At 37.9% G+C, this 14,244-nt stretch overlaps 1 protein-coding gene across 1 annotated transcript in view; it reads left to right on the top strand.

Moving 5' to 3' along the window:
• The window catches only part of gabrr2a (gamma-aminobutyric acid type A receptor subunit rho2a), a 72,840-nt gene extending 66,341 nt beyond the window's left edge, over positions 1–6,499 (top strand). The window contains exons 8-9 of the mRNA XM_086160830.1: positions 2,691–2,899; positions 5,507–6,499. Coding sequence (XP_086016956.1) covers positions 2,691–2,899; positions 5,507–5,842 — 545 coding nt within the window. The 3' untranslated portion in view covers positions 5,843–6,499. The remainder of the gene's footprint in view (positions 1–2,690; positions 2,900–5,506) is intronic.
• Positions 6,500–14,244: the final 7,745 nt, after the last annotated feature.

The raw sequence follows: 14,244 nt of genomic DNA, 5'->3' as shown, positions 1-14,244 counted from the left end.
TAAATATATTTGTTCCATGGAATTGTTTATTTTTCTATCACATAAAATCACTATTTATAAGGTCAGTGGTTTGTTGAACTGTCTACTTTTCTGTTCTCAGTTCCCCTTCCAAATGGTACCACAGACCAATCATGCATAGTCATGTAATGGCGCAGTAAAAGTCAAGTACTCAAGCTCATAGGAGGAATAAAAGCAATAGTATTGTTCCAACCCATGAGACGGTGTCTTTTACCAAGAGCCAAAATTACTGCACAAAGTTCAAATATTGTTTTAACACTGGTTCAGGAGAATCTAGAGCTGGTCCCAACTGAAAGTGGGCTAATGGCAGGCTGGTTGTCAGTCTGTATATTTCAATTGCAGCACAAATTATAAAGGAGTGACATTATTTAGTTTTCACAGTATTAAAATTAGTAGATAGCGACCGTATCATGAATAAAAAAGGTGCAATTTTTTTGTTCATGAAAAACAGTGTAATCTGGCCTTGGGACTTGAGTGTCCTGATATTTTGCAGTTTGATGCCTCAGGTGACTACAACCCTTATCCACATGAAATAGAAAAACACTTGTGTGCTGTTAGATGAATACATACAGTACACCTCAAGCTGTTAACTCATGACATGGCTTGTTTTGAGGGATTTGGGCTCTTATTGCACTCTTGTTCTGAAATTGGTTTCTTTTTCGAGGGATGTTTCATATCCTCCTATCATAGAAGACATCATATTGTGTTGTTGGTTGTTATAGGTTCTGCTGCCCGGAATTTCCTCTGTAGCAATCTAGAATCTACCAGTTGGTGTTTATCACCTCTTCTAAGGTCTTGTGTGGCCATAATACCTCAGAGGTGTTCCCAGCTTCTCTAATATTTACACATATCAATGACTTGGGATGATGTTTGGCATGGTGAAGAAAAGAAAAATGTATATCTAATCAGTCCAAAGCCTCCAAAGTAAGCACAAATTTAAGTGGGGAATTGTGAAATTGTTTTACCTCCTAAAAATTAAGGTTCATATAAAGATCAGTGTCAATTCATGTTATCCATGGTTGTCATCCATTTGATTTTACTTCTCCCACGTGCCTCATACTCAAGTGGACCATATATATGGAGATACAATATTTCTGCTCCCTTCATAATCAGATACACACACATACAATGAAAGAATACAAAGAATTACTCTTCCGAAGTACCATCCATTATGATGCATGGGTCCCCGTGATCCTAAAGAGACTCTCAAATCAGTTCCAGCAGATGCTGAGGAAATGACTTGGAACAGAAACCATAGACATACAGGCCCTTTGACTAGTTAAATAAGGAAATAAGGATATGACCCTCTTTCAAAAAGAAGAGAACTGCTAAGGACTGATTACAGACACAGCTGGGTTGCTGGCTGATTAATGGAGTGAAAAACAGAATAAGATAACGTGCATCCCTGGATGTAGAGAACTACATGTCCGGTGGAAATTGTGCCCTAATGAATCCCAAAGTTATTGACCATTTCTCTTTTTCTGGCGTCAGAACAATGTCAGCATCACAAATTGAAAGCCAGCCAGTGGTGACACAAAGAACCGTCTGAGCTGCTGTGTTGCTGAAATAGAGGTACACTGAATGATGAATTCACCAGGTACTGAATCAGGAAATAAATGAATTAAATATCTCATCTTCTAATCTGGAATCTGAAGATCATTTAAAGAACAATTGTTTGGAGAATAATTAGTTTTATAACACAGTTTTATCATGCTATTAGTGACCCATACTGTGGTTCCATCCATTTAGACACAAAAAAAAAAGAATAAAAGATGGGAAGGAAAGGTAAACTTTACTTTGGACTAATGATGAAACAGTTTTGGTTGTTTTCACCTGATTTGGTTGATAATGTTAGACGTTAATATCATGTTGTGATGACCTTTAAAGAGTTGCTGTTGTGACTCTTATTAATTCCAACAGAATGGCTGCTCTTGTGACTAAAATACAGAACAGTTCAAATTGTCTCAGCGGGATTCAACATTTGACAGCAGTCACGCAGTTTCAACATCCACTATGAAAGTTGCTCACTGCAAATGCAGACTGATCTGTAGCCAAGGAGCAGCTCAAATGAAGCAGGAGGGGTCATGGATACCAAGTAGTTTTAATTCAAGAGGGGCAAGAGTTGCCTCTCACGTTTCCCAAAACAGAGTTTCTACTGGTATTAACAAAGCCTTTTAAACTGGACATTTCCATCCGCTAATAGAATTGGTCCAATAGCTTTTTTTCCTCCTCTCTGGTATCAGTACCTGCATATTGATGGGGCCTGTCACATATGTGGGTGGAGGACTCCAGGCAGCCTATTTTGACATGCAAATGTATTAACAGACCAATTCTACCTTACAGAATTATAGTTCAGATGATCCTGTACTTTGATCAAATAGAAAGCTCATGAAGCTAATTTAAGTTATCCTAGATCCCTTCTCATCTGTAACTCCTTGCTGACTGGAGGCTCTGAGGCTTTATTGCATTGCAGTTTGGCCACATTGCATCATCTTCTGTAAGTGTTCATGTTATTGAGCGCAGCTCTATAGTTTAGTTGTCCAGTACCGGGCTCCATTGCTCAAGGCAGCTATGAACTTTATTGTGCCACTTGAAGGAAAAAATATAAACACCAATACGATGAACAACATTGCTTTTTAAACATTAATGAACTCTGTGTTTTTTGAATGCAGGCATCACCACTGTGCTGACCATGTCCACAATCATCACCGGTGTGAACGCCTCCATGCCCCGAGTGTCCTACATCAAGGCAGTTGATATTTACCTCTGGGTCAGCTTCGTCTTTGTCTTCTTGTCTGTGTTGGAGTATGCAGCTGTCAACTACCTGTCCACTGTGCAGGATCGCCGGGAGCGCAAGATGAGAGAGCGGGCACGCTCCCAGGTAGTAATTCCAATTATATTAACTAGAGGCACCCCTCTCTTTCATGGACCTGCCCAACCCTCAGCCCCTCTGTAATTCAGACACACACGCGTCTCTACTAACCTTGGTTTTTTCACTTTATCTCACAAGAGCATTTTGTTATTCTGTCAGGATATGGACAATAAAATAATCGTGGAAAAAAAACCTTTTGGAATCCTGACCACTTCATATTTTATTTAAAACAATACTTGACTGGGTGTCATCACAAAGATTTGAAATATGTTGTATTATTTGTACTGATTGCATTATACATGAATATGTAGTGGAATTTATATATATAAGTATATTCCGCTACAACTAAATTTCCTAGTAGTATAAAAAGCTGAATAACTGATAGAGATCAAAATTCAGTCATGGTGTATTTAGCAATATATCTGATCCGGCACCAGAACCAAGGTTACTGCATAATTACATCAGGAATTTTGACTTGAAGGAAAAAAGGTTTTGATTGTGTGTGTTTTTGTGTGGGTGTGCGTGCCTGTCTGTGTGTTTTTGTGTGTGTGTGTGGGTGGGTGGGTGTGTGTGTCTGTGTGTGTGTGTCCAGGATTTCTTCTATTTGAATTTGAGTTACATTGGTTCAAAATAATCCCTGCGAAAAAAAGATGGTGTTTGAACAGAGCATCAACAAAGTCATCATGTGACTGTAAATTAGTCACAACCTCAGCATTTCCTTATTCACCAAATATACTTGGTGAAAGCTTTGCTTTGCATTTTGTGTCATTTCACTGACACAAGTTTGAGAGGCAAAACATTTTTTTTTTATTTTTGGACAGCGTCATGCTGTTTTGCTCCAAACTTCTACGCTATATCCAGCTTCCTCTACCTCCAAACTCCCCCTGAGATCTGATAGATAGATACTTGAAGGTTCTTTGCAAAGTCTAAGTTGTATTTTTTAATATTTCTGGAGAGAGATATCAGTCTAAATGAAGCATGCAGGGGCATTTCTCCAGGTTTTGGGGCCAGAGTGTCCAGTGCTCCAATTACCACTGTTATCAATGTTGCTTTTATGCTTAGCTACTCTTTCAACCCATCAAATTTTTCATGCTATACCAATGTCTTATATTTCATTACCAGCAGGGTGTAAATGATGTTTACTTTGACCTTGTTTGAGCCATTCGTCAGAAGGGCATATAAAGGCATTCTCTGCAGGAACCACAATGTACAATTGAAGACAAAATATATCTAAAAATAAAGGGGTTTCTGCAGCATGGCAATAGTGATTCAGGATATATTAGCAAAGGGTTAGAGTAATAGATTGTACTTAATACACTGCACAGAACCACCTGAGCCTCTGAAATTGTTTTGGAGATTTTGTTATTTCACATCTATGGCTCTTTTAATAAGCAACAGATAATTAAAGGGAATGCATTTTGGATGACTTTGTAAATACACAGTATTGACTGCTTCATGTCCGCCTGCTTGTCTTCTCAAGCTGTGCTGTTATATTATTTCTTTGGGTAAATTTAACAGACATTGCTGCTGATAGAAAGACTTATCAGATAGTCCAAAGTCCTATTTTTTTTTTGTCAAAGAAACTTGTGTATAAATTTACATTGACCGCTGGATGTTCTGTTGGAAGGTTTATGGCTAAGTGTCTTGGACAGGGTTAATAAGACAAAATTCTGACTAAATAGATTGTTTATGTAAAAAGGTATTCCATCTACTAAAAGCCCCGTTATGCCTTCTTTACATTTGAATAATTAAACAGAAGTCTTGACAGACAGGAGTTCTTGATAAGAGAAATATTTTCTTTTTTTTTGTGCTTGAGTTGTGAAATAGCTGTTCACTGGCACAGAGAGACTATTTACATAATATAGAAACACCGCAACGTTGGGCATTTCAAGTGTCATTACCCTAGTGAAAAAAATGTTTATACTATGCATTTTACAGGGGTTCTGTTCATTTTGTCATAGAATGAATTAACATCTATATATGATGGATCTTGGAGTGTAGAGATGTTGGAACGGTCATTATATATGGTTTCTAAAGACTTTTTTGCAATTCCATATAACTTTCAACACAAGCCGTGTATCCATAAAGCAGCACAAATGACACCACATTATTTACAGTTTGACTTAACAGGAAGTTTACGACAGTCAGTTATCAGTTGTGAGACTGGTGAGAAGCATATTGCGTGTAGTTATATTTACCTACTGAGCACAGAAGGTGACAATTTGCCGGGAAAATTAAATAGCACAGGGCAGAGTTTATTGGTGTCTATGTCTGTCAGTCCCTGCCATGTTGCAATTCACCACAGCACTTTCATATCACGGTCAGTGCAAAGATTTGACAGAAACTGTCATCAAAGCCTTTTTGAAAACCAAATCTTAAAGATCAACATCATGTATGAATTATTCAAGGATATTTTATAGTGTACCATGAAGTGCTCCAGTAGCCCCTCCAGCCATTTATTATTGTGTATCAACAGGTAAATATAGAAGTTGTTAGCTGTTTTAGAGCTTAATACACTACACTATTTCTTTTTTTATACATTTTGTGCATTTAGTAGTAATTCATTTTGGTTTCTGACATGGTAATGGATATATCCTTTTTTTTTTCCCTCTTTAGTCACTGCCTTGCACGTGTGGTATTTCACAAACCAGAACCATGGCCATGCTAGATGGCACCTACAGCGAGGCCGATACAAACAGCCTCGCCGGCTACACCGAGGAGCCAATGGTGCCCGAGGAGGAGCAAGAAGAAATGCACGAGGTTCCAGAGAAACCCGAGCACATGGTGGTGCACCTCTCAGTTAGCAGCGAGTCCACCACCACCAAGAAGAAGAAGAGCCTGCGTGCCCTTAACATAATCCAGAACACACACGCGATTGACAAATATTCCCGGATGATTTTCCCTGGCTCGTACATTTTTTTCAACCTTATCTACTGGTCTGTCTACTGCTGAAGCGCCTCTGATCGGGGCTGAGGCCGCAGAGACTCACACACACACAGCCAGTTGAAACGCTGTATCAAAATGGGACACTGACACTCAGAGATCATGAGGCTTTCGGGTCTTGGACAATAACTGAGCATGAAAAGAGCAAGTGTCTTCAGAAGTTCAGCAATGAGACCGACCCCACCATCTACCCTCTTTATGCAGCAATTTGAATGTCCATCAAGGGTGTTTAAACTAAAAGAAAGAAAATAATCACGTGAATGGTGTTTTTAATCTATTGATTCTTATTTCTCTCCAAGTCTCTTTCAGCTTCATCAATTGTCAACTGCTGTAGCAAAGTTGTTTGTCCTCTCGACTGCCGTCCCTAGAGTTTGTGATAGATGAGGAAAATGTACAATTTGTATGTATTCATGCCGTGGGATTCTAGGGTGACTGCTTTTTGTGGTTATTTTTTTTTTTATTAGCAAGGACCAACCCAGCCGCCACATCCAGCGCAGCTTATATGGGCTTTGCACCAGCTAGGTTAGCATGGTCCGGGCATGTCATCACACTGGGCTTCTTATTTGGTTGCTTCTGGGAGCCATATAGGTTAACCCAAAGAATGTATAAAGATAAGAAAAAAAGCAAACGTCGGTACATGTTAATCAACATTCTCCCCATCCTTTGTGAAGTCCGTCAGGAAACTGAGGACAAGAATAGCAGCACCCCGGTAAAGTATACCCACTGGACACCGCGCAGATTTGCAAGCCCGGATGTTGACAATCATCTTGGTAAGGTTTAATATTTCATAGATTATTAACTTCATTAAGTATTGATACTTTTTAAAGCCTGTTATCTAAATATTAATATTACAGGAGTTTACAGCAACTTTACAGATGTGACGGAGTGTTTTGAGCTAAGTGGTCATGCTAGCATGCTCATATAAACATTCCATCAGCAGCTATAAAATTTCCCATATTGCCCGGTTTTTATTGTTTAGCATGTTCCTGAATAAATTACAGTCCGTGGTAACCCAAATCCGAGGTTGAATTGTTTAATCAAATAAATAAAAATAAACAAATCAACCTGTGAATTGTAAGAAAGGTCATTAAAAAAATCCAACTGTTTAAAAAGCACAAAGGCCTGCACATACTCTGCAAGAAGAAGGGAGAATTTTGTTCTCGCTCTCAGGTCAGCTAGAACAAAACAACATTTTGTTATCTCAGCGCTAGTTCTAGAATTCTCTCACCTTGCCTCTTGACACATCATCTGAACAGAACTAGGGTTCAGAACTGGACAGAACTTTCCATGTGTTGTTTGGGAACTATTGAAGGGGGTATCCGTGGTTATGACAAAAGCAAAAGTGTTGTCATTCCCGCTCCTCTATTGGGGTGAAATGTCGTAATATGAAATGATAAAGTATGAAATTCAGTGAAACACATCTAGTAAGGGATGTCAGGGAAAATAAATGACTATTCTTGGAAAGAGGTAGCCAGGACGTTGTACACAGAAGAGGGTGTCTTTTGCAAAAGATGGTGAAATGTTTTCGCCAAATTTGCACAGGTCAAATTGTGTGTACTCCTCGTGATATACTGTCATGGCCAGAACAAACTTTTTGCTTGTTCTTGAGAAAAAAAAGAACACTTTTGTTGCATTTTTGGGAGCATGTAGAGTACCTGGGACATTTTACTCAACCCAATTCTGAGTTCGGCACTGGTTGAAATTTTAGGGAAAGTCAGCAATTATGCCACGAGACCTGAATGTCTGTAAAAATGTCAAACAAGTCTGAGAGTTGATATATGATTCAAATATCAGCCTGTGCATTGTATTACTGCTGGTTGTTCACTTGAGTCATGAAATATATGTCATGGCTGGTTAAAAAAAAATCACAATATTTCATGACAGTCGTAATATGCCAGACTGGAATATAATTAAGATGGATTTCCAGTCATAGTATGAGCTCCTCTAGGTTTGGATATCAGGACATCTTTCCACTGCACCACACAGAGGATCAGTCATCTGTTGTAACTTTCAATGTGACAATCAATATTGTGGGAAGAAAAAAACAAATTTCATTTAAATAAAAAATAATTTTTGGAAAATGTTGTTGATTACTAATTATTCACTTACTAATTATTCAAGTTTCTCTGAGGGTCACATAATGCCATAGTGCACATAGTCTATTTAAAGACTAGTCTATATATACATCTATTTGAAATACAGTATATAAGTACAGTTTGTGTGAAATATATATACATACATATACATATTTATATACATATGCATATATGTACACACACACACACACACACACACACACACATATATGTATATATATACACACACACACACATTTGTGTTTATTTTTCAGAGGCTGTGGCAAACCAAACCGAACTGAGCTGATAACATGTACAGTGATGTAGCTTTTTATAAACTGGCCTGACAGCCTGGTCAGCATATCAGCCACAAAGCCAGGTTGGCAAACAACTGGACAATCAATTGTATTTGATCAAAACTTTATATGAACACGGCAGGCTTTTATGCATCATGCGATTTCAGGCCAAAATTATTTGTGATAAAAGCTAAGTGTCTGTCCTTAACACTGTAGCCTTTAACTGAAATTTGATAATTATATAATGTTGTTCAAATGTATTTCTAAGGGACTGCAATAGCTGGAAATAATTTGCAAGGTCACATCACAGGATAATTTCAAGAGAAGTATTATTCTCAATAGTTTCAATGTAGTAATTCACGACAGAAGTCAGTTTACTATAGATATCCTTGAAGTTTTGTTACATTTTAAAAGGCTTTTTGATCAAAGGCTTATTTTTATTCCTATCAGGTAAAATGAATTTGCGCAAGCTAATGTAATTCTGTCAGTTGTAAAAGGAAGCATCAATTGACCAATGCAGCCATTTAGCACAGAATCAACTTCCTGTCTACATTGATTGTAATGGACAGAACTTCTGCTTATCGTTTAGCTCAGGCAAACCGATGCAGAGGTTGTAAACTCCTCTGTACTTTCAAGATGTAAGCCACTTTTAATATTATTATTATCATTATTTTATTAATACTACTAATACCAATACTACTGTTAGTACTACTACTAGTGATCCTACTGCAAATAGAGGATCACATTCCCCTTGAATTGACACAGAATCCCCTTTATGCTTCAGTTTGTGAACCCCTGACCTCAAAATGACTGATGCATTGCGACAAAAAGAATGTCTGACTTTAATAAAATTGAATCTGTTCTGCCTGAAATCTTTCATATATATATATCTGAGAAACTGCAACACATTTCATGTCTATGATCCTCCAATTCTTTATCCTTTTAACATTGCATATTTTCTACAAGACTAGAGGAGGGTGACATTTCTGTCACTGTCCAGCACTGTCCAGGCTTTATCCACCAGCAGCCTGACAGATGTGTCATTTATGAAAAATTATGCAATAAATGATTACAATTTCTTTAGAATTTTTTTTATATTTTCAGGGTTTTAACTAACTCAAACCCATAAAATGTAAACAAATTATAAATAATGCTTTACATCTATAGATTGTATGATATGAAAAATATTAATAAATCATATACGGCATTCAAATAAGAGATACAGAACAATTCCTGTTTTTAGTTCAATGAATTCACTTTGCAGATAGAATTATTACTCATACAGCATGGTGTATTTTTCAAAAAAAATCTGAATCACATTAGTTTTACAATTAGAGCAAATAAATGGAATTTACTGTAAAGACAAAAAAGGCTCACACACTGAAACTTGCAAATTAAAAGTGAAATTTTGAAAATGCTACGTAATACATGTTTCATAATAACAAGAAGTAAATAAGTTCTTAGTGAAAAAGACTAATGATCAACTATTAATCTATTGCAAACAGTGGGGAAATTTCACTACCTAATTAACAATTTGTCTATTGTCATATTCTTGAGACATATCAACATTTCTGTTAGCATGAAACAAAAAGCAGACTCAACCATAATATTTTCAATTTTCTCACTGTAAATACATTTTTTTAAGCTTGCCATTTCTAAGTAATCAGTCATATACACTGACTTTTCATGTTTATTTGTTTTTTCCATTTAGGATAATAAGCTCATCATATTGTGGATTTTGACTTATAGAAAAGAAGTACAGTAACACTGATTGGCCAGTAACTTAAATTTTGCAGTTGAAATTGCACAGGATGTGTGTTTAAAGATTAATCCACTGTCACACTTGACTGTTTCTTAATGTATTCCCTTTAGCAATGCTCCGCTACAGATCTGAACAACTTCCAATATATGACAAAGATGAATCGATGTTAAAGGAAGAACAATCAGAATTAAGAATGAAAAAGAAAGCAACTACGTTCAACCCCGACTTAAAGGGTCATGTTTTAAAAGAGTAATGTCATGAGTTCTGGAAGAGTGTCTGCATTTTTGTGATGTCAAGAAACTGTACGGCCGCTTTCATAAATGATGTTGGATCAATGGGGTAAAAGTTCGATTCAACTATGAACAAGAGCAGCCACCATTTAAGAAAAAAATAATAATTTTACATAGTTAAGGTTGTGAGCAAGCCACCCTACCTCCTCATCTGTTTGTTATTAATATTTGATCATGGTTGTTTTTGAAATGCACTAGTTCTGATGCAGAAGCTATGGTAGTCTATAATCTTGATGTTTTTTTAAGGAAATGATTGGTAATTTTATACATCTATTGACATTTCATTCTTTACTCATTTGTATCCTATGTCTAATGAATACAGACATCTGCATGTGAACTACAACTGATATTGCATTTAATATCCTTATTTCTGCTGTAAAGCTTAAGTCATTCACACTGTAACAGAGAGGTAATTTATGACTACTGTGTTTCAGTATTTCATTAAATACGAGAGCTGTGGTTGAAACATTCCCTTCTCCCTCTAAGCATGTATCACTTCATTAAGCATTATTACCATTACAGTTTTTGGGTCACAAGTCACAAGCAGTTATATTACTTTTAGATTTGATTTAGATTACATCTCTACATTTAGTATATATGACAGACGGTCATTTTTAAGAGTTTATTGCTCATTTATTTAATATCAGAAAAATCCTACAATTATTTTAAATCAGTTTTCTTCTTCTCCTTTCGGCTTTTCCCTTCTGGGGTCGCCACGGCAAATCAACATTCTCCATCTAACCCTATTCTCTGTATCCTCCTCTCTCACATCAATGACCTTCATATCCTCTCACTACGTCCATGAATATTCTCCTTGGTCTTCCTCAAGACCTTCTGCCTGGCTGCTAACATTCCAGCATCCGTCTACCAATATATTCACTGTCCCTTCGACTTGACCGAACCATCTCTGTCTGGCTTCTCTGACCCTCTCTCAAAAACATCTAACATGTGCTGTTCCTCTGATAGACTCATTCCTGATCCTATACATCCTTGTCACTCCCAAAGAGAACCTTAGCATCTTCTCATCTGCAACCTCTAGCTCTGCCTCCTGTCTTTTTGTCATTGGAACTGTTTGTAGGCCATAAAGAATCACTGGTCTCACCACTGTCTTGTACACCTTTCCTTTCATTCTGGCCGACTGTCTTCTATCACATAGTACCCCTGACACTTTTCTCCACCCATTCTTCTTTGCTAATCGCTTTGTCTGTATATACTCCTGGTATATACTCCAGTTTGTCTCCAATCTTCAGGCATCTTCTCACTGTCTAAGATCCCGTTGAATAATGTAGTCAGAAACTCTACCACTGCATCAACTAGACATGTCCACACCTCCATGGGTATATCAGGACCAACTGCCTTTCCACACTTCATCCTCTTCAATGTCTTCCTCACTTCCTTTTTACTAAACTTTTACTGCTAATTTGTGGTCTACAATAGTCATCTCTACTACCTTTATCTCTCTTTCATTTTCCTCATTCATCAGCTCTTCAAAGTACTCTTTCCATCTTCCCCTCACTCTTCTAGCATCTGTCAATACATTTCCCTTTCTATCCTCAATCACCCGAACCTGTTGTACGTCCTTTCCATCTTTATCCCTCTTTTTCGCCAACCTGTATAGATCATTCTCTCCCTCTTACTGTCTAACTGAGCATACAAGTCATTGTGCGCCCTTTGTTTTGCCTTTGATACCTCTTTCTTTACCTTATGCTGTATCTTCCTGTACTCCTGTCTGTTCTCTTCAGTCCTCTCAATATCCCACTTCTTTGCTGACCGCTTTCTCTGCACATACTCCTGCACTTCCTCATTCCACCACCGAGTCCAGTGGTCCAGATGATACACCAAGTACTCTCCTACCTGTCTCCCTTTGTCCTTTGTCCTTTGTCCTTTGTAGTTGTCCAATCATCCGGAAGCCCTCCCTTACCACCCAGAGCCTTTCTCAACTCCTCCCTGAAAATCGTACACCACTCCTCCCTTTTCAGCTTCCACCACTTAGTCCACTGCTCTGTCTTCGTCCTCTTGATCTTCCTTGTCACCAGAGTCATCCTATGCTGTCTGGTTACACTCTCACCTACAACTTCTTTGCAGTCACTGTCTCTTTCAGGTTACCTCATCTACACAAGATGTAGTCTACCTGTGTGCTCCAACCTCCACTCTTATAAGTTACCCTGTACTCCTGTCCTTTCTGGTAAAAAGTGATTACACGACCATTTCCATCCTTTTTGCCAAATCTACCACCATCTGTCCCTCTACATTCCTATGCTGCACACCAAATCTGCCCATCACTTCTTCATCCCCTCTATTGCCTGCACCAACATGTCCATCAAAGTCTGCACCAATTACCACTCTCTCATCTCTGGGAATATTCTGCATCATTTCATCTAACTCATTCCAGAACTTCTCCTTCTCCTCAAACTCTCACATCCCACCTGTCGGGCATAGCCACTAACAACATTGAGCATATCACACCTTCCATTTCCAGTTTCAAACGCATAAATATATCTGACATTTTTTTTACCTCACCTCTGTAACATTCCTAACAAACTCCTCCTTCAACTCCAACTCAATTTCTCTTCCTGTCAGTACCATGATAGTACAACTTAATGCCTGCTCCTAAGCTTCTAGCCTTATTACCTTTCCACCTGGTCTCCTGGACACACAGTATATTCACCTTCCTTCTCTGCATTATGTTGACCAACTCTCTACCTTTTCCTGTCACATTCCCGATATTCAAAGTCCCTACCCTCAGTCCCAGACTCTTGCCTTTCCTCCTCTCTCTCTGTTTCTGAAGAAACGTTCCTCCTTCTTTGACCTACAGTAGCCCAGTTTCCATTAGTACCCTGTAGGTCATCTGTACCAATGGCGGTCCTTGTTAACCCAGGTCTCGACTGATTTGGTATGAGATTATTATGTTTGATTCACATGTTTGGTTTTGGCAAAGGTTTTACACTGGATGCCCTTCCTGACACAACCCTCTGCATTTATCCGGGCTTGGGACTGGCTCAGGGAGACACCAGCTCAGCTGAGGCTGCATTATTTATTTTAAATCAGTTTATTATAGACAACTACTTTTATTTGCCCTCTAAAGCCTATTGTAATAATATAGGTTAACCCGTCTTTCATGCAGTTATACAACACTGCCCATTACTAGAGTCGTATCGTCGTTGGTTCCGTGACCAATTGCAACACCATACTCCAGTCGTCGTAAACATCCGCAGCCTGTCCGGGTTCCTACTGGAAATTCATACAGAAACTCATGTATTTCACATATTTGATATTAAGCTGTACATTTTTTTTCTAAATCACAGAATTGAATGTGACGCGTTCCAAGATTACGTCTTCTGTGTGAGGAGGACCTCTTCAACATCATAAGATCAAGACAAGTTCCATCCTGTGAGTTAGTGGTTGTACTACACTGGGGATTTATGTCAATATTGAAAATGGAATAGACCGTGTTAGTTTAAAAAAATAAAGTTATGTACCTTATTATCTCACAACCAAATGTTTATCAGCAAATGGAAATCAAAATTATTGGAACTGTACAAAGCAGGGCTGAGTCAGCTATAACTGATAGATGGCAATTCAATATCAACAGCATTTCTACAAGGTTTTTTTATGAAGTTCCAAATGAAGAAAATTTGTAACAACTCAACAAGATAACACAAGAAAGGTTTCCTTTTTGCAACATGTAACCGCAGAAGTAATTTTTGCCTGTTTAAGTTTAAGTACCACTGGCATCATTCAAATGATGCAGTGTGAAAGAAGGGTATAAATTGGAAGATATGCCTTTTTGGATAGACTACTGAACAAACATTTATCTTAAATGACATTATGAGCAACGTGAAAATGTATTTTGACACCCCATTTAAAAAACAGGGATAAAAGGCTATTTTCAGAAAAGAGAAAAAAAGCAAAGATCAGGGATGAAGTATAAAAGACAGAATGTAGGAAATGACATAATATAAAATCAGTCAAGTGCAAGATGTCAATG

This window comes from Fistularia commersonii, chromosome 15, assembly GCF_037954325.1.
Source record: "Fistularia commersonii isolate RoL2024-O1a breed Wild chromosome 15, RoL_Fcom_v1.0, whole genome shotgun sequence".
Classification (NCBI taxonomy): domain Eukaryota; kingdom Metazoa; phylum Chordata; class Actinopteri; order Syngnathiformes; family Fistulariidae; genus Fistularia; species Fistularia commersonii.
The sequence above is the reverse complement of the archived record's forward strand: the minus strand, read 5'-3'. Positions and strand labels throughout refer to the sequence as shown.